This window comes from Neofelis nebulosa, chromosome 8, assembly GCF_028018385.1.
Source record: "Neofelis nebulosa isolate mNeoNeb1 chromosome 8, mNeoNeb1.pri, whole genome shotgun sequence".
NCBI lineage: Eukaryota > Metazoa > Chordata > Mammalia > Carnivora > Felidae > Neofelis > Neofelis nebulosa.
Window position 1 is genome coordinate 76,913,523 of NC_080789.1, and position 24,707 is coordinate 76,938,229.

General features: G+C 38.4%; 1 protein-coding gene and 1 long non-coding RNA gene across 4 annotated transcripts in view; both read left to right on the plus strand.

Moving 5' to 3' along the window:
* Positions 1–11,589: 11,589 nt before the first annotated feature.
* SYT10 (synaptotagmin 10) overlaps positions 11,590–24,707 on the plus strand; it is a 70,890-nt gene continuing 57,772 nt past the window's right edge. For all 3 annotated transcript variants that reach the window (XR_009265788.1, XM_058743125.1, XM_058743126.1), the window contains exon 1: positions 11,590–11,741. Coding sequence is in view for 2 of the 3 variants with exons in the window: in XM_058743125.1 (XP_058599108.1) it covers positions 11,591–11,741 (151 nt within the window). In the remaining variant the exon portion in view is untranslated. The remainder of the gene's footprint in view (positions 11,742–24,707) is intronic.
* LOC131519775 (uncharacterized) lies at positions 12,148–13,276 on the plus strand. The gene is made up of 2 exons (XR_009265790.1): positions 12,148–12,548; positions 13,091–13,276. It is a non-coding gene; the product is annotated as an uncharacterized LOC131519775 (long non-coding RNA).

Below are 24,707 nucleotides of genomic sequence, written 5' to 3' on the forward strand. Positions count from 1 at the left end.
ATTTTCATTAAGTTCACTTTACCTATTTTTTTTCAGTTGTTGATTGCGCTTTTGGTGTCATTTAAAAAAAATCATTGTCAGGGTGCCTGGGTGGCTCAGTTGGTTAAGCGCCCAACTTCAGCTCAGGTCATGATCTCACAGTTTGTGATTTCAAGCCTCACGTTGGGCTCTGTGCTGACAGCTCAGAGCCCGGAGCCTGTTTCAGATTCTGTGTCTGCCTCTCTCTCTGCCTCTACCCGGCTCACACTCAGTCTCTCTTTCTCTCTCTCTCTCTCTCAAAAAAAAAAAAAAAAAAAAAAATCATTGTCTAACCTAAGGACACAAAAATTTACTCCTACATTTTCTTCTAAAAAGAAGAATATATATTTAGGCCTATGATCCACTATGAGTTAATTATTGTGTATGATGTGTGAAAGGGGTCCAACTTCATTCTTTCATATGTGGATACCAGTTATCCCAGCCCATTTATGGAAAAGACTATTCTTTCCTTTTTGGGGCTTTCAGTTCTATTCCATTAATCTATACAAGCATCTCATTGTCTGAATTGCTATAGAGCTTTTAGTTAATTTTGAAAATTGGAAGTGTGGGTCCCCTAATTTTCTTCTTTTTCAAGATTCTTGTGGTTATTCTGAGTATATTACATTTCCATATAAATTTTAAGATCATTCTATCAATTTTGCAAAAAAAGCAGCTGCGATTTTTATATGGATAACATTAAATCTGTAGGTCAAATCTTTTGACTCATAAACACAGGATATTTTTCATTTATTAAAGTCTTTAAATTCTTGAATAGCAATGTTTTGTAATTTTCAGGAGTCAAGTCTTATACTTCTCTTGTTAACTTTATTCTTAAATATTTTATTTTTTTGATGCTATTATAAATGAAACTGTTTATTTAGAGTGTTCATTGCTAGTGGATAGCAACACAATCTTTTAAATTATTGGTCTTGTATCCTGCAACTGTGAAGAATTCATTTATTAGCTGTGATAGTTTTGATATGGGTTCCTTAGGATTTTCTATATTTAAGATCATGTCCTCTGCAAATAGATATAGTTTTATTTCTCCCTTTTCAATCTGGATGCCTTTTACTTCATTTTCTTGCCTAATTTCCCTGGCTAGAACCTCTAGTACAATATTGAATAACATATGTCAAGAGTGGATATCCTTATCATTTGCTGATCTCAGGAGGAAAGCATTCAGACTTTCACCCTTAGCTGGGGTTTTTCATAGAGCTTTTTATCACCTTTTGGCAGTCCTCTTCTATCCCTAGTTTGTTGAATGTTTTTATCATAGAAGAATCTTGGATCTAATGTTTTTAAGTCGACATTAAACAGCCAGCATTCAACATTGATAAATAAAACATTTAATCAAATTACACAACTACAATTTAGGTTTAAAAAATGGCATTATCCTAAAGTTTTCTGGTTTTCTTGGTAGCATGTGAATTGATTTTGAAGTCAGTTCAAGAAAAGAAGTAATCCCAAAATATTGTGAGTAAATGTAACATTATGAAAATTAGTAATAATCCTATAAAAACAACTATTCAGAAAAACAGTATACTCCTTATTTTATAAGCAGATTCTATGTTCTAGGACTTACTCTTTAATGTTTACAGCCAAGAATGGTACAAATGCTTCTGCAGAAAACTTATTCCACAAGTTAAAATTGAAATATTATGAGAATAATCATCATCAGAAAGTTGTTTCTAATATTCAGCCAAAGTTGTGTTCCTGGAATTTACCCCATTTACCCTAGTTCTGCTTCCAAGAGTAGACCTACAATAACTTTATCATTTCTTCAGCTGGGAAAAGTGTACTTAACATTAGGACAATTGGTTCTAGTGTACCAGATTAGAATTGCTTTTTTTCTGGGTAAGCTTTCTTCCAAGAATATGTCTTGGAATAAAAAAAAAAAAAAAATTGCTAAAAAGTTACAAACCGTTAATTTTATCATTTATAAATTGCATGAGTATTTGTTCAATGAATGAATAAATTGTAATCATGGTGATTTACAAAACATTGAATCACTATATCCTCCCTCTGGAATTTCCCCAAATAACAAATAATGTTTCAACTTTCTGAAGCTTAGGAATTGGCATAGCACATTCTAAGTGACTATTTTAAACTCGTCAGTCACATAAACCTACTTATAGGCTTTTGTACAGTTTCATTCAGTCCCTAAAAACTAAATTATTTCATTGATACTCTGCCTATCATTGTGCTCAGTTCTGGGGATGTAGTGGGTGAAAAAGTCAGAGAGATCTAGTTCTCACGGAGTGTGTACTCTACTGAGTGGAAGATAGATTATAAACAAATAAGCAAGATAATTTCAGAGAGGGGCTATTGCTACAGAGATAATAGAATAATATGATTTGTAACAACTGGAACCTCCTCAATGCATAGAAATTGGAGGAGAATATTGTCTAAGGAGGACTTTTAGGGAGGTTAATGATGTGCTTGTGAGGTAAAACATCACTTATCTCTTAAGAAAGGTGCACTTTTTAAGGCTTTTGTGGGTCTCCTTGTTTTACTTATGAATGAGATGTCACATTAAGAAAAGCCTTGACAAGGCTTGTTTACATATCAAATAATCCGAATCCAAAGGATGACGATGATAACCTGTATTTGCACAGTGTTTGATAGCTTTTTTCATATTTTCACATTCCTTGCCTCTAATGTGTCTCAGGACAATCCTTTGATGAAAGTAAAACACAGTATTATTCTAAGGTTTAAAAAGAGAAACTAAGTTCAAAGAGATTGAGTAAACTATATATCACACAGCTGGCAAATGATGGAATTTAGACTAGAACTAAGGTTTTCTACCTAATGGAATACTCTGAATTTTTGTTATTTTAGATTGGTTATTTTGAATTGATCAGGTATGATTATTGGGGAAATTACTTTTGGTGTAAATTTTTAGGAATACTTCTTGATTTCAAACAGGCCACCAGAACAATGATTCCCAGTATGTGATCCCGGGGACAAGCAGCATTGTTGCATGGGAACTTATGGAAATGCAAATTCTCAGACTCCCCTCTCAAACCTCAAATTGGAAACTCTGAGAGTGGGGCCCAACTATTTGTGGTTTAGCAAACCTTCCAGATGATTCCGATACATGCTATGGTTTGAGATTACTAAATTAAAAGGTAAGAAATGGTTATCCCCAAGGCACCTGGGTAGGCTCAGTTGGTTTAGTGTCCGACTTCCACTCAGGTCATGATCTCACAGCTGGTGGGTCAAGCCAGGCAGTTGGGCTCTGTGCTGACAGCTCAGAGTCTGGAGCCTGTTTCACATTCTGTGTCTCCCTCTATCTCTGCCCTTCCCCCACTTGTGTTCTGTCTCAAAAATAATTTAACAAACAAAAAACCGTCTATCCCCATATTCTTGTGGTTTTTGTTTTTTTTTAATTGACAATACAGTAAAACTTTGGTTGCAGGCATTATTCATTCTGGAAACATGCTTGTGATCCAAAGCACTTCCATATCAAAGCAAATTTCCCCATAAGAAACAATGGAACCTCAGATAATTTGTTCCACAACCCAAAAATATTCATACAAAATGATTATAATACTGTAATATAATACAAAATAAAGAAAACACAAAATATAAAGAAATGTAAACAAATTAACTTGCACTTATCTTCGAAAACTTTCATGGCTGGTCAGGAGACAAGAGAAAGGAGGGTTATTGTGTAGGATGACTTTCACTATCACTAACAGAATCACTGCTATCTATTGGCTTAATGAAATCTCTTTCTTTTCATGAAATTTTATCAAGGAACCTATCCAATAACTTAGAATGAAGCAAAGCATTCTTTTTTTTTTTTTTTTTAATTTTTTTTTTTTCAACATTTTTTATTTATTTTTGGGACAGAGAGAGACAGAGCATGAACGGGGGAGGGGCAGAGAGAGAGGGAGACACAGAATCAGAAACAGGCTCCAGGCTCCGAGCCATCGGCCCAGAGCCCGACGCGGGGCTCGAACTCACGGACCGCGAGATCGTGACCTGGCTGAAGTCGGACGCTTAACCGACTGCGCCACCCAGGCGCCCCTGAAGCAAAGCATTCTTAAGCGTACTCTTGAATGGAAAAGCAAACGACTGTCCATAGGAGCTTTGAAGTGACAAAAAATACACTAGTGCTAGTGTGGGTACCTTCCAAAGTTCTGAAAAATCACTGATTTCTGCCAAACACCACAGCCGAGACAGAGCATCCAAGCATGGGAGACAATCACCCACAATCCCACAGCAAGAGAGACAGAGAGAAAGACAGAGAGAGAGAAGAACCATAGGCTCAGTTGTGATCATGTGATGTTTGGCATCACGTACTACTCGTATTGTAAGGCATCACTCATTTATCAAGTTAAAATTTATTACAAATGTTTGCTTGTCTTGTGGAACATTCATAGAACAAATTACTCGCAATCCAAGGTTTTACTGTAAATATGTTTAAACTTTAATTTTAACTTCATTTATATACATAGATAAAATTATTGTATTGATAAAAATATGACGGTTTAATTTCATGATTTTTAGTGAAATCTGAAAAATTTCACACAAAATAGCAAGAATTTGTAACATCTATCTTTGTAAGCAAGAGATCAAAAAATTATATTGTATATATTTCTGGTAGGAATGTGATTTCATACATCAGAATTCTCTTCCTTGGGAATCTAGATCAAATAAATAAAATCCTCGGTATGTAAGTAAATATTACAAGGAGGTTTACTGCAACATGTAGTATATACTACTCTGTACAGAGTACAGATCTCTGTACAGAGATCCACTGTAGTAAATAACTAGAAGCAAAGTGAATTCCTATCAGTTGGGAAATAGTTGAATAAATTATGGTATATATTGAATAATTTATAGCCATTTAAAATAATTAGTTAAGGCTACCCAAGTGAACTAGAGAGACTGTCATTACAGTTGGGTAAAAACTGCACCTTTTTGGAAAATAGACAATGACAGAACAGCACGTATGTATACACATGTCCATTCATGTGCTTATTTAATTATATGAGAGAGATGAAGAATATGACAAAATGCATTGTAAGTTCTTAAATGGCATAACTATTGGCACAGGGACTGATTGCTAATGTGAAGTAGATAAAGGTCATAATTTTATAATTATATGCTTTTATCAGTTAGAGAGCTGTCTGGACGAATAGCCCTTTAATCACATTCTGCCTACCCTACAACCATGTCATGATGATAGATAAGAAGCAGCATACTACAATAGTGAAGAAGCTAAATTCTGCAACCTTAAGGCCTTTAGTCCAAATCGGGCTTTACTACCAACAGCTATATAGCCTAAGAAAGGCTACTTAACCTCTCTGTGGCTCTTTTTTTCTTTCAAGTTTATTTATTTATCTTAGAAAGAGAGAGAGCGCAAGTAGGGGAAGGGCAATGAGAGAGGGAGAGAGAGAATCTCAAGCAGGCTCTGTACTGTGAGCACAGAGCCCAATGCAAGGCTCAAGCCCACAAACCTCTAGATCATGACCTAAGCCGAAATCAAGAGTCGGACACTTAACCAACTGAGACACCCAGGCACCCCTATGGCTCAGTTTTCTTACCTATTAAATGAGAACATAATTGTACCTATCTCATAAGTTTGTTGTAGGATTTAATAAGTTAATGTATCTACAAAGCTTAGTACGATACCTATCACTGTTCTAAATGAATTAACCTAAGAGTTACTATAACAATCAGCTTACAAAGTATTTAGTTTTATACAAGTTACACATCAAACAAAAACTATCACTGTAATTATTAAACCATATATATAATACATATAACAGACCTGTACAAAGTAGGTATTCAAGAGTTACTGTTTGTCCCTAAGGTACAAATGACCATCTTCTTCCTTCTCAAAGGACTACTACCACTCTTCCTTCTCTTCCCTCTTCTCCCAACTTCCTTGGAAATGGAAATTTATCAGTTTCTACTATACCCTGGTATTTCTTCAACAAGTAAATAAAGGCTTTTATTTCTGATAACTAGAGGGAAGAGGGTTAACAAAAGGCATACATTAATTTATTCAGCAAATGTTACTGAGTGACTATTACTGCTGACAGAGTGAAGGCTCTTGGAAAGGGCAGTGATGAGGGAGGACAGGTTCTCTACCTACCAATTTATATCAAATTAATTATTTAAATTATGTTATGTGACACAAAGGAGAAATAAAGAATGAAAAGAAAGCACAAGTCAATGAATTCAGAAATGAACAAAAAAACTAGGCAGAGGCCAGGACACATAGAGCTCTATAGGCTACATTCAAGGTATTCGATGTATCTAAAGCACAAGGGGAAGGGACACTGGAAGGGACACAAATGAGAATTGCCTTTTTAAACAGTTATACATGATGGAGACGCCTGGGTGGCTCAGTCAGTTAAGTGTCAGACTCTTGATTGCAGCTCAGGTAATAATCTCATAGTTTGTGGGATTGAATCCCGTGCTGGGCTCTGTGCTGATGGCATGGAACCTGCTTGGGATTCTCTCTGTCCCTCTCTCTCTGCCCTTCCTCTCTCTCTCTTTCTCTCTCTCAACATAAAAACAAAAAAGATTGAAGACAACCTTCAAACAGTTACACATGATGGATTGAAAATGTACATGTTTCCTGCCACTCCTGAAAAGACACTGAAATGATAATAGAGCAATAAAAAGGTAGAAGTGTAAAAGGACAGACAGAATAGGAAAGGACACAGGAGATGACGCAAGGACAGAAGATGTCAAACGGTTCACCAGATGGAAGCAGTGAAGGAGTAGTAACTGCCTTACTGAGCAGAGGGAGCTGAAACCTCCAGAGGCAGATAGCAATGAGAACCTGGCTTCTCACCTCACAGAGTCTCAGAAAAACTCAGAAACGGAGTTATCTTGTACTGATTCCACAGAAGATGGCATTAGGGAGAAAGGCTAAAAAAGGAGAACTGTCACTCTTTTTTTTTTTTAATGTTTATTTATTTTTGATGGAGAGAGACACACACACACACAGAGAGAGAGGCAGAGACAGAGAGAGAAAGAGAGAGAACAAGCAGGGGAGGGTCAGAGAGAGAGAGGGAGACACAGAATCCGAAGCAGGCTCCAGGCTCTGAGCTGTCAGCACAGAGTCCGATGTGGGGCTCAAACCCATGAACCATGAGATCATGACCTGAGCCGAAGTCAGATGCTTAATGAACTGAGCAACCCAGGTACCCTAAGAGTGTCACTCTTAAGATGTCTCAAGGCTCAAGTCTCCATCCACACAACTCTTGTGGTCTGGTGATTACCCTTACCCAAACTTGCAAATAGTTTTCCCCTGGAGATAGCAAAGGAAAATCTCCAGACCTAAGGCACCAGAAGTATAAGGCGGCAGAACCATGAGAGGCCCCAGATTGGAAAATAAAAGCAGGTTGGGGCACCTGGGTGGCTCAGTTAGCTAAGGGTCCAACTTTGGCTCAGGTCATGATCTCACAGTCTGTGAGTTTGAGCCCCACATCAGGCTCTGTGCTGACAGCTGCAGAGCCTGGAGCCTGCTTCGGATTCTGTGTCTCCCTCTCTCTCTACCCTTCCCACATTCACACTCTGTTTCTCTCTCAAAAATAAATAAACATTAAAAATTTAAAAAAAAAAAGAAAAGAAAAGTAGGTAGCCTTTAAATATTGCCCCACATCCCTAGTAAAAGATTAGATAGCCCTCTCTGATATTTGGGGGGGTGCTCCAATTCAAAATAACTTGAATCACCCTGCAGTGAACACCCTGTTTTTAAGCCTTACTAATATACCTAGAGCTTCAACTCCATATCTTACTGGTATTTATATTTGATTATTTGGATGAGCAAACATCTGAGAAATCTTACAACATGAAAAATGACAACAACAAAACAAGTTATTCAGAGAAAAAAGATACAAGACAGAAGCACAGATGGGGGAGTTAAAAAATATATAATACGGTCAGAAAGATAAGAAGAGATTATAGTATGCATGAAATAAGAAACAAGAACAACTACTAAGCAAAAAACTATGCATATCTTAAAACTACAACAGTTGAAATTGTGATTTGATAGAAGGCTCAGAAGAGAAAGCCTAGGAAATCTCCCAAAAATTAGAGCACAAGGAGTAGGAGGTGGTAGAGATGCAAAACTGAAGAGAAATGAAAATTAGAGATTCAATCTTAGCGGCCAAAAATTCAACATAAAAGAGTTCCAGAGAGGGACTACACAGAAAAACAGAAGGAAGAAAAGAAATAAATCAATACAATTTCTCAAGATTGCAGGATTCAAAAGTGAGTCTGTTTGAAGTGCTGAGTATCCATCAGGACGAATGAACAAAAGTGAGCACAGCCGATAGAGAAGACACCAAACCTTCCAGAGAGAGATGAATCAGGCTAATCAAAGGATCTGGAGTCAGAACAGAAATAGACTTCTCAGTAGCAATATGCATCCATGCAAATGAGAAGTTTGGGGTCATCTTTCCAGTTGAGAGTGAGTGGTGATGCCACTCTTCAACTTAAGGAATACAGGAGCAGGCCCAAGGTTGTACAGGCGATGAGAATTGGGCTCATAGGAATCTGAGCTGTAGAACACAGAAAAGTAAGGTAGGGGAGCTTTAAGTAAGTTACTCGTCTCTCACCTTCATTCAGACTGAGCTCAGCTGTTCTGAGATTTCCTCATTTACCCACCTTCTTAGTGCCTGTCACGGAGATCAAGTAGTATTTGAAATTCTAGTCACAGGAATGATTCCCAGATTCCCCTTACTTTAGGGAGATCTCTACCTGAGAAGATAACTCCCTCCCCTCCATATTTTGAAAGAGCCATAGGGAGGGGGAGAAGAAAGAAATGGAAAAGGATTGAATAAGCAGGGAATCACAGTATTGATCCTTCAGAATTACCCCTGAAAGAGGATGGCTTAGCTTATACGGATGGGAGCGCTGGGGGCCTGTTCACCTCTACACCAATTCCTCCTTGTCTTAATGCAGGGATCTTTCAGAAGGAAGCTGTGTCAGAGACCTGTCTGTATTTTTGGACTATTAATGCCTCATATATCACTTAGTATAGCAACTGGTGCTTAGTAAAATCAATCTCACCTGCTCTCCCCTCCTTTACTGTTCAGCAACTCCTTCAGAGTGTGGGTGGGGAAGTAAATGCAAATCTGTATTGCTTGGTTTACTTGATGGGTAGGCTCTTGTTAGTTCAAATAGTTGGCAAAAAATTTTTAAAGATTGTGAATTGAAATTCTTGTCATCTCATCCTTCAGCATTGAAAATAATGACCTTGAATGCAGTTTCTACATTCCCCACACTTCTTACCGGAGCTGTTAATAAGTGACAAGAAAAACTGGTTTGATTCATCTGCTAATGAGCTGTAGAGATGGTCTAAAGATCAAAGAAAAAAAGCAAAACCTTAGGAGATTTAGATGAAAGCAAAAATATTTCAGACAAATAAATTCAGAAAAATGAACATACAGGTGAACTGCTTATTGTGGAAACACGGGGAAGAGTAAGCAAGAGGCGAGGAACAGGATAAACAAATACGGGGAAAGTTATTTTCAGAATCTGTTTACCTAATAATATTGAGCACTGAAATCAAACAGTAGAGGGTCATGAGAGAGATCTGCATTACTCCACTTAAGCAATTAGAATCTAGGTAGAATAGAGCTAAATTACTCATTTGGACTCCCACGTAACAGTTTGCTCATACAGTAAATATGAAAGCACAGCATTGCATTGCAGGTGGTTCTACAGGAGGGTGTCCAGACTGTGGAGGACTGGGAGGCAAGGACAGCTGGAAACGGCCTTATTAAAGTGTGTTTACATTGCTACAAACATACAGTAGATATTCAATATTTTTTGACAGTGAAATTATTTTGAAATAGTCAATTTTATCTAAAAACCATCCAAAGCAATGTGCATAAAAACAAAAAGCAAATGAAACCTTCAGATTTTAGTTTGTCTTGATTCACAATAAAAGTACTCCTAGTTATACCAATTGTCCTATGAATCAGGTCAAAATGATTCAACTAGTGAATGCTTATCTACTGTGATTCTATGCCTAGTATTTACAGTAAGTTTACCACAGTGTCCTTACACAGGAAATGATTTATCATAAACTGTCTATATAAATATGCCCACAAGGTCAGGATATTCCACTTCGAAAATAAAGAATCCTCACCTAATAAAGGTTAAATCAATCTTCAGGTTATAAGCGAGTATCAAACTCTGCCCCAAAACAATTTAAAAACAATGAAACCCATTTATAGTAAATGTGAACCCATTTAATATACCGTGTGGCCCATACTTATTAACACTATTTTGTAGTTGTAGCTCCATGAGTAAGCCCGTTCGCCTTAGAGAAGTGTTGCAACAGAAGAGTCCCAAGGCTTCATTTTACAGATTGAAAGAAGGATGTAAAAGCAATTTCTTCAAGGTTAAGCACAGGTGTGTGTGACAGATATGAACTTAACCCTTCTCCCCTTTGAACCCAGGTCTTGTTGTTGTTGTTTTCAGTATTCCAGTGCAGAAGTGATAGGACAAGTTGTGCATTCTTAACTGCCAATTACGGATTAATCGACAGTGAATATTAATACAAATAAGATTTCGTTTTGTGAAATACGTAAGAGAATCAGAAAACAAAGTCAAAGGCAATAAATTAAAATCTGCCTATTCATAGTATTTATGCATCAAGAAAAACTGAATTGGATAGATAGGAAATGTATCTTACGGTGAATTTCAGTAATAGCAATAAAAAGAACTCTGGAATTAAATTTTGTCTCTAAACCATCATCGTTAGAAATCATTTTAAACGTGCTTTCCAGGCACACTTCTCTTTCTCTGTAGACGTCTGACTTGATTATTCGCCTATTCATTTTTAAAATTTAACTTTTTCAGTTTGTCTTCAGTTGTAACTTTTCAGAAAAGTAACACTAGACAGACCACGGAGAGCCACACACATGCAGTAAAGTTGGAGAGATAGGAAGCTGAGGGGCAGACGGAGGCTGGGAAAAAAGTACGGAGAAAACGAAGATTTTTCTATCCCCCTCCCCGCTGCATCGTGCACCTGCAGCCCAAGCTGGGGTCCCGGCAGGGACGAGGAGTCGCGCCTCTTGCAAGGCCACCTCGGGCCCCTGACTGAGCGCGGAGGGGGCGCTGCGGGTGCCTCAACCGGTCGGCCGGCCCGCGCCGGGCTGCGATTGGACGCGCCGCCGCCAGCCACCAGCCCAAACACTAAAGCGCTGGGAGGAGGCGGGGGGAGTTCTAGCGAGTCGAGGGCTTTGGCTTTTTCACGTCTCCCCCACCCCCTACCCTTCCTCTCCGCACTCCATGCCGGGTCTCTCTCTCCAGCTCGCCGCGTCTGGCTGGCTCCCGCCGCAGGAGACTTGGCGCAAACCTAACCGCCGCCGCCTCGCGCGCTTCCAGCCCCAGCCTCTCCGCCTTCCCCTGCGCCCCCAGCTCGCGCCATGGGGCCAACCTGCGGCTCCTAAGAGTTGCCGCTGGGAGCAGCGCGCTCTCCCGCCCATTTCCCCACGAGCGGGCGATGGCTTAGGGCGCCAGAGGGGCCAGCCCAGAGGTACCGGGAAGGGGAAATTCGGCCGGCCGACTGGGGAAAAAGAGGCCAACCATGAGTTTCCACAAGGAGGACGGAGTGAGCAGCCTGTGCCAGAAGGCGCTGCACATCGTCACCGAGCTGTGCTTCGCGGGCCAGGTGGAGTGGGAGAAGTGCTCGGGCATCTTCCCCCGGGACAGGGGCAGCCAGGGCGGAAGCAGCACAGGTAACCGGGGAGGGCTCCCCTGTGTCCGCGCGCTCCGCCGGGAACCCGCGCGGCGCCAGGGTGCCTGTGGGACGCCGCGCCTTCCTACCTCGCTCCTCTTTCCGCTCAGCTCCCGGACACCTGGAGCGTGGGTTCTTCGGCTTTTGTCGGCTCGACTCCGCCTGCCCGGCTTCTTCCACCTCCCCGGCGTGCTCCGAGCCCGCCGCGCCGTCCCTCGCTCGCCGCCGCTCTCCTACGCCTGCGGGCTCCCTTCCGGGGTGGCGAGGCGAGGCGAGGCGAGGCGAGCGAGGGCGGCGGCGCACAGCCTGTTACCCAGCGCTGCCTGCGAGAGCCGCTCGCCGGCGGGACTCCAGCTGCCCTCTCTCGTGTCGCGGGTCGCGAGCTTGGGGAAGGGGCCGGGCCGGAGAATCCCTGCTTGGACGCGAAAAACCGCCTTGCAAATAGGGTTGCCTTGGCCTCCGGGAGCGGAAAGGCTCCGGGGGCGGGGGAGGGGGGTGTGTGTGTAACTCGCGGCTACAACCTGTCGAGCTTTTGACAGTGTCCGAACCCCTTATTAAATGTGATCTTGGAGGGTTTCGTGACAGCGTTGGCAAAACAGGGATTCTTTTTTGAGGCGACAACAAAGGCTCGGGTCACATATAAAGTGGAGGAAAGAGAAAAGATTAGAAATTCTTTCTACACACATGCTGTCATGCACACCCCAACGCACGGGCATCCTCCCTCTCCCTTCACGAAACTTGGAAGAAATGGGGTGAGATGGAGAAGGACACCGACCGTCGGAAATCTGGAAGTGGAAAGAAGCCTCAGGTGACAGGTTTTTCTCGGAGGGTTGAGGGGAACCGTATCAGAACTAGTGTTTGGTCACTCCTGGGGAAAGGGTTTTAACCACCTGCGCAGTGCTTGGTTAGTGTAGCCTGTTGTCCGTTCACACGAGCGAGAGGGACTCCAGAGTTGCGGGCCGCGTGATTTCGAGAGTCCCTTGTGACGGTCGCTTGTGGCTTTGGGCGACCAACAAGCACTGCTTTCGGGATTTTCGGCAACGGGCTGGAAGATCGCCATCTCTTCTGTAGGTCTTGTTTCTTCCCCTTTGCTTTCTGTCATTTTTGTCCTCGTGGCGGGGCTTCGTGGCTTGAGGGCAGCCAGGGCAACAGGTGAGAGCTGGACCGCTCAACTCAAGCGGAGCGCGACTGCCCACAGCTCTGCGGACTGGGGAAGGGGGCCAGGAGGGCGCACTGAGTGAATCTCTCCCAGCCACCACCACCACCACCAAAGAAAAGGGAGAGGAAGGGGAGGTGGGAATAGATGTGGTTTAGCTTTTCCCTACCAGTATTTAAATGGACTGTCTGCAGGGTTTTCAAATTCTCTGATCGTGGCAACCGGAACCAAGAGAGGCTTCTTTTCTGTCTGCGGTTGGCAGAACCTGAGAGATGCTGCTACTTGAACCCTGGAGCGGAAGGGTACATGATTGGTGCTGTCCCCATGCTGGACACTTAGACGTTTTGTGCATATACAAATAAAACAGTCTTTTTTCACTTGTTCAGTAGGTGTTGAATTCCAACGAGTGTATCAAACAACTATTAGTGGAAGGAACTGGGTGAACACAGTGTATATGTGTGTCACGTGCATGGTTGCTAAGCATGAGATAAATACCCAAAATAGTGTGACCTTAAAAGTCCTCTGTGTTGATATTGGATAAACTCTTCTGAAACATCTTTAGCGATCGACATTCTAAAGATAAGACTCCGAGAAGGGGGTATAGTGGAAGAAATTAAAGCATTTAAATTTAAATACCTGTAATTTGGTCATTTAACGGTTGATGCTGTGATCATCTGTTTGTGATCATACAGCAAGAAGTAGTCTCCTGGTTCTCAGATTGGCTGCTAATGAGGAAAACTGTGCAGTCGGAAACCAATTACTAGCTTATAAATCTTTCTAAATATACAACCATATAAACTTAAGGTAAAACACAGTATATGAATTGCAGAAAGGGTGTTGAGCGTGTCCTAAGCCCACAAGAGGTAGTCGTAGTTCCCATTCCTTTTGGCCTTTCCCTTGGAAAGAAAAATTGGGGAAAAATGAGTCTAAAACAATTTCATGGATATTTTTCTTCTGTAAAGAGAAAATATATGCTATTCAGATGGAGTATTTGATTTAATATATGAATATATTTTTAGTGGCTACCACTAAAGAAGACATTCTGTAAGGTTGTATGAGATCTAAAGATGCACAAGATTACTTTACATTTTCCATTTGTAAATCTGTACAATTAGAAATAAAATACTTTAATCCATAAATAAACTCCCAATACCAATAGATATCTGCAAAATGGATTCACATATTACCTACTGAACCTTTATATTAGCCACTCAGCTTCACATTATTCTTTGTAGTCGATTTTCTTGTAACTTAGCACTTGTGCCCTTTATTCTAGGTCTCTAAATATATGTGCTGCCGAAGCGAGCACTAGGTCTCTAAATAAAAACACTTCCAGTAGGTGACCCTTCTACTCACTGTTTGTTGAATAGGAAACACATTATTGGTAGGAGGGCATCTACATTGAATGGCACAGTGGTTATTTACTTTGAATGTTAATCAGCACTGCCCATATGGTGTCAGTTATTCAAAGGGTGAAGTGACAATTACAGGCTTCCAGATTGTGTCTATTTTTAGATTCCTTCCCATAGGAGTAGAGGGGGAGAAATTCTGGTAATCCCAATTAAAGTCATTCTACATTAAAGAACTTATGAATCACACATATAAATAATATATTCTCCTACCAGTGTTTTAAGTGCCAATAAAGAGCGGGCTCCACCATCCTCTTTACTATAACAGCAGTAGCAGAAGCATCAGCAGTGTTATTGGCACTAAGGATCTACCAATCAAGTTGACTAATCCCATATTTTCATAAGATTTGTGACGAATTAGACTGCATCTGCCAACACCAATTAATTTACTTTTTTGGAATAGTTTATTGGAGACATTATTGATGTCAGCATTACTAGCACACTGGAAAGTTCATCATGTGTAATTTTTAGAAAATAAATTTTTGCCCTCTCTTTACCTCTGACCCCCACCCCCACCCCCAATAGACATGTCACCAACTAAATTCATCTTTGTGCACAATATGATTTAATACTTAGGGAACATACAAAACAATATATCAGCCAAAAATGTTATTTTTCAGATATACCATGACTAATACACATAATAGTTTTGGAACTGCATTTGGGTTCATTTCCGGTCAGTCTTTAATTGCTGCCCCATATCCAAATGCTTATGAGGTTTTAGGAAAGTATGTTGCTTAAAAGGCAGGCCTCATAAACCATAGCTAATCAAACCCCCTGAAGCACATAGTCACATCACAATTGTATAGACCTAACCTTAATTTAAATATTTTCAATAAACATTTAATTCATCATTGTTTTGATTTTGCATTTTAATACTTTTAATTTGGGACTAAAAATTCTAAAATAAAAGTTTAAACAATTTCTTTCTCAATTTCTATGTGTATTCCTGAATTTTGTAGATGTAGGGATCAGTAGGTATATGGCAAAGAATTTCTTTGAAGTTACTTGACTAATAAAGGAGATTGCTAAGTAAGATTTTTAAAATTACGCTGTGATTCTCTGAGATTGAGGCATTTTAAGTCTATGATAAGGGCTTAAAATGAGTAAGGGTGTTTCGTAGGTTTTTCTCTACAGACACAAAGCAAATGATTACTTAATCTATAATTCTGGTACAACTACACACTGAGTTTTACACATTCTAATGATTGTATAAAGAGTTACAATTTAGAAATATAGTGGAAATTTTTCCTCAAAACTTGTAAATATGAGACAGAGTAATTGAACCATAATAAATTCAGATACACCCATATATGAAGAAGGATGTAAGAAAGGATTTTTTTCCTTCTCCCACATTGTCACTCCAATGAAGAATGCCACTCCAATCAAGAAAGTCTCATTTTTACATGATCATCAATACATACTATGCTTGGTATCATTTGTTCCCAAGGGAAATGAACAACTGCTTTCAAAGGCCAAGCCAGTGTCCGCAAACACCTACTTTTCTTAATTCTGAGATATCAGTATTTTGACAATATTGACAGGATTTGTTTTGCTTTAATCTTTTTTCTTCTTGAGACAAATTAAGATCTATATTTCTTCTTTTTAAAAAAAAATTTTAAGTTTATTTATTTTGAGAGAGAGAGAGGCAGGGAGGGGCAGAGAGGGAGAGAAAATCCCAAGCAGGTTCAGCGCTACCAGCACAGAGCCCAATGTAGGGCTCAAACTCACCAACCAGGAGATCATGACCTGAGCTAAAATCAAGAGTCAGATGCTTAACCACCTGAGCCACCTAGGCACCCTTATATTTCCTCTTTATATGAGCTGTGAATCTCTGAAATCAGATCCTTACAAGAATGATTTTATATATAAGATCTATAGCTGTCCATTTCATTCAAATCCCATTGTCTTTAAAACTTAATCATTTTGTTTTATGGAAAAAATTAGTTATTATTTGGATACATCTACATTCATTTACAAGATTTTTTTACAAGATTCTGGCAGAAGATAAACATTATCACAAATGTTTATTGGAATCTCTATTGCCAATTAAAATTATCTATATTTTGAAAATACAATTGTGTTCTTCCTGATGTATACATTAAGTCAGTAGAACATAAGCTCTTTGAGAGCAGTGGTTTGTCTACTGTCTTATTCTCAGTGCCTAGAAAAATCTATGGCTCTTAGTCTCAATAAATATTTGTTGGATTAATGAAAGAATGAATGAATTAATAAATTCATCCTCAAGAAGCCACAGAACAAAAGGCTTGAAATATCAATGAACTAAATTATGAGTTTTGATTAATTACAAGAAATCGTATTTTGTTTATGATAATAGCAGAAATTAGAGCATTTTAGGTATTTAAAACCTAGAATACGAGCAAAATACTCACAAAAAAGCAACTGAACATCATATGGGTATCTGTTGACTTCCCACAGAGTGTGTTCAGGTAGAGCTATGATCCAGTGGCTAAATTTGTAAGTGTTGTGTAATAAATGTATTAAGTTTATGCAAGTTCTAGAAAAGTGGGAATATCTACTTAAAATATCAATTTATAATAGTAAAAGAAAGCCTGTTTGCTTAAGTAGAAACTAGCATGGGGAAGATAATCATCTTTTTTCAAATGCCTATTAGTCATTCCAGTTACAACTAGAAGTCATTATTTTGCAATGTTGAAAACGAAGGCAGGGAAAGTTAGCAACTTCCCCTCAAATCAAGCTAGTTAATGAAGCAGCAAGGATAAAAACCCAGGGTTCCTTAGGTTCCACAAAAAGTAAGCATAGGAAGATTTCCTAGGGGCATCCTTGGTGCCACAGGGCACTGGAACAAATGTTTGTAAAAAATAGGCTCTTACCTATCATTATACCGTTGGCTATAATTAGTGATGTATTGGAAGGTATTAAGATTTCTCAGTGTGTAATTATGACCCAAATTCCAAAATTTCCTTTTGTTAGATATACTGTCATACAAGCGTAAGACACAACATTCTTTATTTTTCTTACTTGAGTACAAGCATGCATATAATTAAGTGTACATGAGTGTTAATTCATGAATGCTTAGCTAAATATAATTGATTCATTTGAACAGTAAAATCATGTAAAAGATTTTAGTGTGTTTGAAATGCACAGCTTTGAATGCATATAATTATAAATATAGCTCCTTCTGTATGTCCATAAATAAGCCTATAATGAAAACAGATAATAAATTTCTGGTTAAATTATTTTTGTTACTTTGTCATTAGAAAAATAATACATTAAAATCAATTTTTGCTTTATTTTCCTACCATTTTTTGGGTATGTAAGTTTAGTAGTCAACCATCTATATATGTCATTAAAATTCAGTGCTATGATATCAAAGAAAACTAGGCCTCCTAATAGGAAGTGTTATTATTAAAGTTCAATAAATTATGTTGTTTGTTTCTAATTTGTACAATACTGATTTTCTCTGTTGGTGGAATATCCAGCACTGGCAAAGTTTAGAAACAGTCCCTGACTGAAGTGATGGCTTCTTGTTATTATATAATAGTTTTCTTTTTCCTTATTTTATTTTATTTTATTTTATTTTTATTTTTTAATGTTTATTTTTGAGAGAGAGAGAGAGAGAGAGAGAGACAGAGTGCGAATGGGGGAGGGGCAGAGAGGGAGAGGGAAACCCGGTATCTGAAACAGGCCCCAGCCTCTGAGCTGTCAGCACAGAGCCCACCATGGAGCTCCAACTCGGGACTGGTGAGATCATGACCTAGGCTGAAGTCGGACACTCAACTGACTGAGCCACCCATGTGCCTCTTTCTTTATCATTTTAAATATCCTAAACGACTACTGAAACTGTAAAAGCTGACATCAACATGACTTAGGTAGACTGTCTGAAAATAAAGCTGTATATCTATATCTATATCTATATCTATCTATAGATATAGATATATATACACACACACACAAATACTGTATATGTATACGTAAAATCATAAAACTGTTCTGTGATGCCTCAAAGCTAGAAGGGTAGAATGATGAAGGTGGGAGGGACTGATACTACCTTTTTTTCATCCGGGTGGATCCTGAAGTGTGTTAGGATCTGCTATTTAACATTCTGTTATGGAATAGAGAACATTACAGTCAATTTAAAAAACCTTGTAAATTTCAATGTGTTCATACTGCAGAATTATTTTAATCAAACAATGAGGACTATAGTTTACAGTCTTTATTATTCCCTTAATTCTGTTTCAATAGTCATAGATTTATAGGAATAATGGATAAAACAATATTAAGCTTATAATCATTTCTAATATGTTACAATATGAATTGTTACTATATCTGAGAAGTGGTTTTAGCATTATGCTTTTATTCAACAAATATTTATTGAACACTTAGGTAAAAGCCACTGTGCCAGACATAAAATGTACTTGTACTAGGCAGCCTGGGTGGCTCAGTCAGTAAAGTATCTCATCCTTGATTTCAGCTCAGGTCATGATCTCACAAACCATGATTCCTCCATCAGGGTTTGCACTGGTAGGGCAGAGCCTGTTTGGGTTCCTCTCTCTCTGCCTCTCCCCCGCTGGGTGCATGTGCACACGTGTGCCCTCTCTCTCTCAAAATAAATAAATAAACTTAAAAAAAATAAAATGTACTTGTACCATTAATTAAATGCTGTACATAGTTCAAGTTATTGTAAATGTAGAATTAATAGATAATCACAGATTATAAATTTTTTACTCAATTATGAACATGTGTAAAGATTTTTTTATAAGTTAGGATACTTTTATATCATATTGAATACCATATTTGATTGAATCTAAGATGCTATTGATTATAAGATGCACCATTATTTTATATGGTACCAAAAAGAAAAAGAAATGTCACTAAATAAATTATAACTTGATACTTTGTTATCACATAGTGTTTTTATTTCACAGTTATGTAGAGACTTCTTTTAAAACAGACATAAATTGTTGAAATCATATATCACTCTTGTACAAACATAAAAAGTAAAATAAAAGACATAAATGGGTTAAAATAAGTTTAAAGTTGACCATGATTCTTCTGAATGGCTTTTTGATTTCAGAATTGGTGACACCATTGTTTTTCCACTCATTATTAGGCTCTGTGCCATCAAGAGTGCTGTCAAGAGTGGTAATGGTGCATTTTTTCCCTTAAAAGAATTCATAAAAGATATAAAGGCCATTTGGTGTTGTGCTCTAAGCTACCTGTACAATTATGTGCAATGTTAGCAATGTTGGCAAACTCACTGACTCACTGCCTTCTCCACCTATCCCCCAAAAGTTTGTCTTGTAAGGTTTAGTGCTAGGCTTTACTGTTTTCTCCACTGTTGGCAAACTCACTGACTCACTGCCTTCTCCACCTATCCCCCAAAAGTTTGTCTTGTAAGGTTTAGTGCTAGGCTTTACTGTTTTCTCCACTGTTTTGGTTTTTTTTTTTGGTTGTTGTTTTTTTTTTAAGCCACTTGGACTCAATCTATGGCTTTTTATATTGATGCCTTTGTTTTGCACATACACAGAGAAAATTATGACATACTTACTTCCTGGCTATTAGTGATTGTAATAAGCCATTGATACTAAAATATATTCAGATTTCAGAAAATGTAAATGTTTTAAAATATGCATATTATAATCAACTCAATATAGTATTAATACAAAGTTTTTATCATTTATTGAAACTCAATAAAAAGGCAAATCAGTACTGTTAAAATGGAAATTATAAGAGGCATTGTTGCAAGGATAATATGTTGATTGATTATGTATTGGATATATAGATGAAAAAGAGACTGCTAGTTATTTCCAAGTATTCATTTCCCCCCTTTTATTTCACAGTATCAGAATCCTTTATTTTTATTTAGATACATAGCAGCATTAAAATAACTTATTTTTTTTTAATTTATAAATGACAACTTTTCTCAGCTTTCTTTCTGGTTTGCTGCAGCCACATGACTAAATCTGACCATCAGCATGTTAGTGGCAGTGATGTGTACTACTTCCAGGCTGTGCCCTTAGAATTAAAGGACAGACTCTCACCTTCCCTTTCCCCATGGTATTCTACCACCTAACTGCCTGGAACATGGGCATGGTACCTTGCCATCTTGGACATTAAGGAGAAGGCAAAAACCTTTGAATAGCAAAGCACAAATATAAAAAAAAAAAATTAGGACTCTAGACACCTTGAACCTGATGTGTATGCCCTGGCCTGCTTATGCTGGAATAGTTAATTACATGAGAGAGAAATAAACTTCTTCTACCTTGTTTAAGTCACTGTTAGTTTAGCCTCTTGTTATAGAAATCAGAATTATGCCCTATTATAATAGTAGAGTTGACCCTTGAACGACACAGGATCCAACTGTGTGGATCTACTTATATGCAGATTTTTTCCAGTACAGTACTCTAAATGTATTTTCTCTGTTTTATAATTTACTTAATAACATTTTATTTTTTCTGACTTTATTGTAAGAATACAGTATATAACATAACATATAAAATATATGTTAATCAAGTGTTTATGTTATTGGCAAGGCTTCTGGTCAACAGTAGGCTATCAATAGTTTTAGGGGAGTCAAAACTTATATGGCAGTTTTCAACTGGGTGGGACTTGGTGCCTCTAACCCCCTCATTGTTTAAGGGTCAACCACAACATCATCTGAATAGGATAAATAGGTTAACTTCAAAGATCATTCCAAATTTTTCTCTTAGAAACAGTTTCCCTCAGCTTTCTTTGAGTAAGAGTTGTTGATTTGGGGCACATGGGTGGCTCAGTCAGTTAAGCATCCGACTTCAGCTCAGGTCATGGTCTCATGGTTCATGGGTTCGAGCCCTGGATTGGGCTCTGTGCTGTGTGGAGCCTGCTTGGGATTCATTCTCTCTCTCTCTCTCTCTCTCTCTCCTCCCACCCCTACTCTGTTCCTCCTCTACTCATGCTTTCTCTCTCTCTCAAAATAAATTAAAACAAAAAAAGAGTTGGTGATTTGGGTTTTATTCCCCTTCTTTCTCTATGGAATGATGCCGTAAATATGGTCTATGTTCAGGCAATAATGGGAAGAGACCAAAGAACAAAAGGCTTGAAATATCAATGAACTAAATTATAAGTTTTGATCAATTATAAGAAATAATATTTTTGTACATTTTGAAAATTAAAGAACTAGAACTTTAAAATTTTTAAAAAAATGATATAGAAACCACAGATAAGAATATCAATTAACGCAGTGGTGATGGGAATGGAGAGCACACCAATTGGTCTGTGCTTTTCTGTGTGATCATATCCATCTGTGTAGGTAGTAGACAATTAGATCTAACACTTTTTACAAGCCTCAGTGAATAGGACCATGCAAATGTTATGGTCTGGTTACATAGACTTTAGCAAAGTTCTGCTTTACACAAGTTTCTGAGGAATTAGCATTTTTTGGCTTACTCTTCTCTCTCTTTTTTTTTTTTTCCTTTAACATTTATTTATAAGAGACAGAGCATGAGCAGGGGAGGGGCAGAGAGAGAGGGAGACACAGAATTCAAAGCAGGCTCCAGCCTCCAAACTATCAGCACAGAGCCCGACACAGGGCTCAAACTCACAAACTGTGAGATCATGACCTGAGCCGAAGTCGGACGCTTAACCGACTGAGCCACCCAGGTGCCCCATGGCTTAATCTTCTCTTACTGAGAGTTTTTCAGAACTGGGTCACTTTATTTTGAATTATTAAGACACAATGAAAGAATAAAATCTTTATACCAAAAGTGAGTCAGAGACATCTCGACAGACAGATAAGTAGACAGTGGTAAAGCAATGGTTATGCATATTTATGTAATCAAGCCAGGGTTTGAGCAATTTTAAACCTGATTATCTGGGCACCTAATCTAATATCTGTAAATTTAATTAACTCTTAATCTTCCCAAAATATAATAAGATGAATGTCATACAATGGATTCTTTTTAACTATTCAGAGACATTGAAAATTTGAGATAGGGTCTACTCATCAAGTTTGCCTATTGCAAGGGTAACTTCAAAGGCCCTGCAGAGAAGGCAAGCAAAGCCATTTATATTCATCACCCTGGCCTCCCCATGGTTGACCTTTTTCCTCCAGTGTTCTTTTCTCTACCTAACCTCCGCAGTCCCCAACCACAAGTTCCTATGCCTTCAATCTTTCTCACTTGGAAACTCCAGTCCTTTCACTTTTCTACTTCTCTGTGGATTCTCTGTCAATAGATATGGCACCATACTTAATGATGCATCATTTCATCATTGCAATCGCTTTCTCCTTTGAAATATATTACATCTTCCAGTGCTGTGAGGAAGGGAGACCTCATTCATGAATAAATTCATCTGCTTCTCTATCCCTACACCAGAGCAATCAACTATTTAGGAGGTTTTAAAACCAGGCAAGCTAGTATCCAATGTCAAAAGAACCCTCAATTCTGAACGGAAATCCTGTGTTTTCCTATTCAATTTTCTCCTGTTCTCTACAATTCCTATTTTCAAACTTCCCCCCACTATATCTACATAATCCAAGCTATTCCCAAATATCCCAAAGTAACTGGCAGTTGACCCCAACTCCTACTTTGGAGAGAAAATACTACTTATAAATAAGAATTCACTTGATTTTCTTTTTTTTTTTTTTTTTAATTTTTTTAATGTTCATTTATTTTTGAGACAGAGAGAGACAGAGCATGAATGGGGGAGGGGCAGAGAGAGAGGGAGACACAGAATCGGAAGCAGGCTCCAGGCTCTGAGCCATCAGCCCAGAGCCTGACGCGGGGCTCGAACTCACGGACCGTGAGATCGTGACCTGAGCTGAAGTCGGATGCTCAACCGACTGAGCCACCCAGGCGCCCCTCACTTGATTTTCTACCCAAGACCTAAAAACTTCCCTGATTGCAGAACCATCCTCTTTTACTTGTAAAGGAAAAAGTGAGGCAATCCTTTCACCTTTGCTTCGGACCCCATCCATCCATTTTCACCATTTATGGGACTTCATTTAATTATTCATTTGCTTAACTTTCTATGTCTTCTTGTCTGCTGATTCCTTCCCTTAAGTTTTAAAACATGCTTGAGTATTGCACATCCTAATAAAACGCCTCCATCACCTCCACGTGCTACTCTTTCCTCCTTTCTCTTTCCTCCTTTCCAACATCCAGTTTCCTGAAGGAATGGTCTACTCTCAGAGAATCCACTTCCTCACTCCTATTCATTTATTTAACCACATTAATGTACTTAATATAGCCTCTCCTTCACTAACCTCATTGAATTCACTAAAACCTACTTGTTAGTGTTAATAGTTACTTATTCTAATTGAACTTACTTTAACGTTTTTATGTTGATTACTTCTTAGGATATTCTCCTCCAGGGATGTCTTGGTAGCTGAGTCAGTTAAGTGTCTGACTCTTGATTTTGGCTCAAGTCAAGATCTGACAGTTGTAAGATGGTGCCCCCAGCCAGGCTCCTTGCTGAGCGTAGAGCCTGCTTAAGATTCTCTGTCCCTTTGTCCCTCCCCGCTTCTTAGGCTTTCTCTTGCTCGCTCCTTCTCTCTCAAATATATATATGAAAACACATTGACCTGAGTTTGTTTTTTCATACTTTCTCAGGTTTCTATGCACACAGGCTCTTTGTTCCTTTAAGTTCTTTTTCTTTAAATATTGATGTACTCAGGTTTCTATCAAATTTTGTCTTCTCTTTCCTGGATTCAGATTCCACTATTAAAGGAAGTCCTTCAATTTCATCTTTAGTTGCAGTCATGCATTACCAATAACTTCCTCAAAATTTCTACTTGCATGAGCACAAGTACTTCAGACTTAGTATGACCAAAGCTGAAGGCATGGTCTTCCTTACTTCATCATCCTGTTTGTCTCCCACTAACTCACATTCTTATCCTTCAGTCTTCACACTCCTTAACTGCAACTTTAACTTCCAGTTATCTCCTGAATCTGCTTTTCTCCTCATTTCAGCAGCCCTCATTCAGAACCACTATAATCCTTCAATGAATGACTATTATCATATGTTAACTAGTTTCTCTTCTTCTAGTCTGACCTCCACTCTTATCTTCTCCTTAGCCAGAGTGTTATTTCTGAAATGCATTTCTGACCATTTCAATATCTTTATTTAAAAATGTTTCTGAGGTTACTTATTTTTCTTCGAACTAAGTCCAGACTCATAACATTTTTCATACCATGGTTAAATGTGAGTCACAATCATAAAAAAAAATCATTTAAAACATTTTGATGACTTTATAAATTCTCCCAGATTCTTCGTTATTCTTTTGATAGTCAGATACTTTTATTTTGCTAAACAAATTTTGTTGAAAAAATTTATGTCATAAAGACCTAAGTATTAAACAGTTCATTTTGTTTTTAATACCTTTACTGGTTAGCCATAATTACAATAGCAAGCAATACAAAATATATAAAATACAATAAGC